At 58.8% G+C, this 4,667-nt stretch overlaps 2 protein-coding genes across 2 annotated transcripts, besides 5 other annotated features; both read left to right on the forward strand.

Annotated features, from left to right (window-relative positions):
* On the forward strand, positions 1-1,147 carry Tco025E_01973 (ubiquitin hydrolase; the record flags this gene model as incomplete). The annotated part of the gene is made up of 1 exon (XM_029368909.1): positions 1-1,147. A coding segment is annotated over one exon (1,147 nt), but the record flags the coding sequence as incomplete, so codon positions are not given.
* A 245-nt stretch (positions 1,148-1,392) lies between these two features.
* Positions 1,393-1,411: a microsatellite.
* A 343-nt stretch (positions 1,412-1,754) lies between these two features.
* Positions 1,755-3,707, forward strand: Tco025E_01974 (putative outer dynein arm docking complex; the record flags this gene model as incomplete). Its single annotated transcript, XM_029368910.1, has 1 exon — positions 1,755-3,707. One exon carries the CDS (start codon positions 1,755-1,757, stop codon positions 3,705-3,707), a length of 1,953 nt encoding a protein of 650 aa, XP_029230940.1.
* A 245-nt stretch (positions 3,708-3,952) lies between these two features.
* Positions 3,953-3,987: a sequence feature (GA-rich).
* Positions 3,988-4,016: 29 nt separating this feature from the next.
* Positions 4,017-4,073: a microsatellite.
* A 19-nt stretch (positions 4,074-4,092) lies between these two features.
* Positions 4,093-4,135: a sequence feature (A-rich).
* Positions 4,136-4,368: 233 nt separating this feature from the next.
* Positions 4,369-4,413: a microsatellite.
* The last annotated feature ends 254 nt before the right edge of the window (positions 4,414-4,667 follow it).

Genomic DNA, 4,667 nt, shown 5'->3' on the forward strand with positions numbered 1-4,667 from the left:
CAATGAGGTGCTTTGCGCCGCTGTCGTCCCTGCAGCGGCGGCCCCCGGCCAAAGGAGCGGGGAGGCAGCAGAGGAAGAGGCACCAGAGAACGACGGGAGTGATGTAAAGGAGGAGGAGGAGGGTGAAGTTTACATCTGGTACTTTATTCGGGCACGAGGAGCTCCGCGTTCTGCGCTGGGGGAGCTATGCGACGTGGAGCGGGTCCCTGCGAAGGTGTGTTCCACATTTTCCGACTTTGTGAAGCACATTATGGCGCGGCGAGAGTATCTGGAAGGGCGTTACTTGAAGGAGAAAGCCACCGCCGGGGTTGAGGTGGCGGGGGCGGCGCTGGACCCGCCCAGAGTGCAGACCGTGGACGGTGGTGACGGTGGTGACGGCGGCGGCGGCGGCGCCACTAGGCTCCTGTACCAGCTACGGAGGGGCGGCGAGAGCCGTTGCTTCACCGGCGCCGCTGCGGAGACTGAATTGAGGGACGCTGGCGTACTGAACCCCGCTGGTTGTTTCCTTGGTGAGTTCCGGCTGTTGTTGGAGTTTGATAGCTCCGTGCATGCCCTGAGTGAGAGGCTTTCCAGCACGACGGTCCTCTCCGCGGTCGGGGGAGGGAACGACTCCAGTTGTGACGCGTCGGCTGACCTCGCCGAGATGGGCAACGCGGTCACGTTGAAGGAGTGCCTGGAAGCGACGTACGCTCCTGACAGGCTGGAGGGGGAGAACGCCATCGAATGCGACAAGTGCAAGGCGCGCCGGGCCAGCAATATGAAACGGAGACTATTTTTGCTGCCACCGTGCCTTCTCATCTCGCTCAAGCGCTTCAGAGTGCACATGGAGGAGACGTCGAAGAACAACACGTGTGTAATGTTCCCGAAGGAGCTGGACATGGCGCCCTTCCTCGACCCAGAGTCGCCCGTGCAAAACGCAACGTACTCACTGCGCGGCGTCGTGACCCACAGAGGGAGCATCAACTACGGTCACTACAGCGCCTGCGTGATGAGCGACAGCTGCGGCGAGTGGGTCCGGTACGACGATCAGTGCACCAGCAAGGTGCAGGGCCCCCCCGACAGGGATGCGTTTATCCTCTGCTACGAGCGTGCCGAGTTCGAGGCCGACAAGGCGGGGCATGCTGTCGGCAGGGCAAGTGGGCTCTAGTGTGTGGCCTTCCCTTTTTGCGGTAGAGGGAGTGTGTTTCCTTCCTCCCTCCCTTGCCCGTTCTCTCTCGTGCTCCGCGCGTGCATGTGCGTGTGCGTGTCCGTGCAAATATGCCTCTGGGCTGTTTTCCCTCTTTTTTTTGTTTTGTTTTGGCTCTGACTGCCTCCTTGGCAAGCCGTGCCACGCCCTGCAAATAACCTTTGACCCTCCTCCTGCCCCCCCAACGGGGAGAAGGCGGACATAAGCACACACGCACACACACACTGAAGAGAAAACAACACGCAACCAAAAAAAAAATAAACAACAACGAAACTGATGTTTGCGTAAATAACTTTTCCTGGTCTCCGCATGTTTGTTTGCGCTCTGCTGAGGCAGAGCATTTCTCTGAAGTTATTTCTGTTTTTTTCTGTCGGTTTGATCTGACTTTTCCCTTTTTCCTTCCCTTTTACCCCTCCTCGTGTGCACCTCGTCGCGCCCCCACTCGAACGCGCAGAGAGCGACTACGTGAAAACGTCAGCCGGCACTCGTTCCATCTCCAGCGGGAGACGAGGAAAACAGGCAGCAGCAGCAGCAAGCAACCAAGGCGCGAGCCGACAGGGTAGCACGCATGGCCACGAATAGCGCGGCTGCTGAGGCGGACGCGCGCCGCTCGCAGGTGGCCGGCGGCATCGTCGCCGCCCAGGCGGAGGTGATTCGACAGGAGGAGGCGATGCGGCAGCTCACGGCGGACAACGAGAAGCTCAAGAAGGAGATAGCGGCCGTGAGCGGGGTGCCGTACGACTACGTCAAGGCCGACAAGTTCGCGGCGCTGAAGGGAGAGGTGGACGCGCTGGAGCGACGCTACCAGTTTGAAAAGATGAAGAAGAACGAGCTGACGCGACAGTACCAGCTGGCCCGAATTGACCTTCTACAGAGCCGCCGGTTGAAGGGTGGCGTGAACGCCGAAAGGGAAAATGCCGAGGCGCTGCAGCGTCAGGTAGACATCCTAGAGAATCGTCTGGATCAGGCACTGACGAGGTTCAACGACGCTATTTCGTACAACAAGGAGCTTCGTGACCACATTGACATCATCCGCGAGGAGCGCCGCGTCTTTCAGCGTGTGTACAAGCGGATGGAAGACGATCTGGGCTCGAAGAAGAAGCTCATGTCAGAGCGCATTGAGCAGTCCAACAAGGACCTGGATGAGCGCGACGGGTACCTGCGCCAGGTGGAGCAGCTGCAGAAGGCGATCAAGGAGCAGAAGCAGGAGTACGATGGGAAGGTGCAGGAGTTGGATGCGGCGATGGTGGAAATCGGGGAGATGCGAAAGGAGCAGCAACGACTGCAAATTGAGCTTGAGGCGCGCCAGTACGAACTGGACAACACCGACAGCATGGCCGCCACCAATGCCACGGGTGCTGGAGACACGGGCCCCAAGCGGCGTCAGCTACTCGATGACAAGACTGAGACGGCGAAGGAGGACTTGACTGAGGGCGGTGAAACGGACCCTGCCGTGGAGGATGAGCCGGACATCAACGAGGTTCTGCGACAACTCCATGAGTTCTCACAAAACGGCGACATGGTGTCACTGGCGAAGGAGTATGAGTCACTTGGAGACACCAATTTCTCGCTTTACAAGTACGTCAATGAGCTCACCACAAACAGGGAGGAGATGGAGCGCGATATTCGCACGCTAAAGTCTGTTATCGCGGCGGAGCACGAAAGTGAGGCGAAGCAGAAGTGCCTCATCAAGGGGCTCGAGGAGCGCCTTGCTCAGACAGAGGGGCTGCTAGAGAGCCTCCACGTATCCACAGAGAAGCACAAGGAAGTCCTTGCAAACATCCGTGTTGTGACGGAAGAGATCTTTCACGAGTTGGGTTGCTCCATGGGTGACGCCCCCAAATCGTTTCTTGCCAATGACCACTGCACGGAGTCGAACCATTTGCAGTTTCTCGGGAAGATTGAGGAGCGGGCGACGAGCATCATGTACGCGTTTCAGCGGCACCGGCGCAAGGAGGCCAGAATGGCCGAGCTAGCGACGGAGGAAGAGTCGAAGCGCATCCTCGCGCTTCAGGAGGGTGCCCCCGTCCCCACCGCCAACGCCGCAGAGGAGGAGGGGGAGGAGTTGATGAAGACCGCCTTGGCGGAGACCGCGCGGCCGCCGGAGGAAGGGATAGCGGGCGCCTCCGCCGAAGACGCCCCGGCGCTCACACCGACGGCGGAGGCAAAGCCGCACGACGGGGCGAGGGAAGGCGCGGGGGCCGTGGAAGCGATGGCGTTGACGATAGAGGAGGAGGGGCCGCCATTTGTTCCCATGCTGAATATGCCGGGAGAGCAGGGCGTCAACGCGGTGCGGCTGGTCCGTCACCTGTGCCTGCCGAGCGCCCACCTCGGCAGCGACGAGGGCGTCGAGGTGCTGGAGGAGGGGGAGGGGGACCGCGTGGTGTCGCACGAGGAGGTCCGGCGACAGATGGAGCGCCGGCTTCTCTCAAAGCGCGAGCGCGAGGAACGCGCGCATCGCAGGCGGCGGGAGCTGAAGGAGCAGCTGGCCGGCCAAACCACCGCCCCGCGGAAGCGGTAGGGGACTCCGCGCGAAGGCGGGTTGCGTCCTTGCGGGAGACGACGGGTGAAATGTACGTGGCGTGAGGAGCAAACGCACGGCGCACGCCGCGCGCAGGCGGGCGGGCAGGAGATGGAAGGGACGAAAGAGGTGCACGGAGGCCGAGGCGAAGCCGCAGGAGGCAAGCGGTGGGGTCTCGCACCCACGGGGGAAAGGAGAAGGGAAAGGGGGAAACGAACACCGAAGGCGGGACATCGCAGGAAGCCAAAAAGAAAAGCGGAAGAAGAAGAAGAAAAAAAAGTCCCGGAGTGTGAAGGCGGCACCAGCAACAACAGCAACAAAACAACAACACACATACATACAAACACACGCACACACACAAAGACACCTTCCCCTCCCAAAATGTAACGAAAACAAAAAAAATGAAAATAAAAACAAATACAAAAACATGCTTTCCTGAAAGTTGGGCAGTGGATGATGCTGATGTAATGCTGGTGTCTTTTTTTTTTCTTGTGTTTCTTTTGTAAGGAGAGACATCAGTATATTGTGTATATGGGTCGATATATACACAATTTTTATGTGTATGTGTGTGTCTCCCACTTTCGCTGTGTCTAGCAACCTGTCCGTGCAGATGCATACATGCATTTGCATGGGTGCACGGTTGTCTTGTCCAAATGCTACATGTGTGCGTGTGTGCGTGTGTGCGTGCGTGCGTGCGTGCGTGTGTTTTGTATTCGTGCGCCTTCCGTTTAGCGTGTGCTTTGCCCCCCTCTCCCCCTCCGACTCGCCACCCATACTTTTCCCACTGGTTGTGGTTATGCATCATTCGTTTTTCTCTCTGTGTACCTGCCTGCGTTGCGCGTGGAGTGCGAGGACGGCCAACCGGCAGTATTATTATCTATGTATGCTATACTTGAATGTTCCAAGACTGACCAAATAAGTGGCTCTGCTGCTGGAGAGAGCGAGAGCGAGAGAGGGCGC

The sequence above is a fragment of the Trypanosoma conorhini genome (genome assembly GCF_003719485.1).
Source record: "Trypanosoma conorhini strain 025E chromosome Unknown Tco_14.4_contig_00072, whole genome shotgun sequence".
NCBI lineage: Eukaryota > Euglenozoa > Kinetoplastea > Trypanosomatida > Trypanosomatidae > Trypanosoma > Trypanosoma conorhini.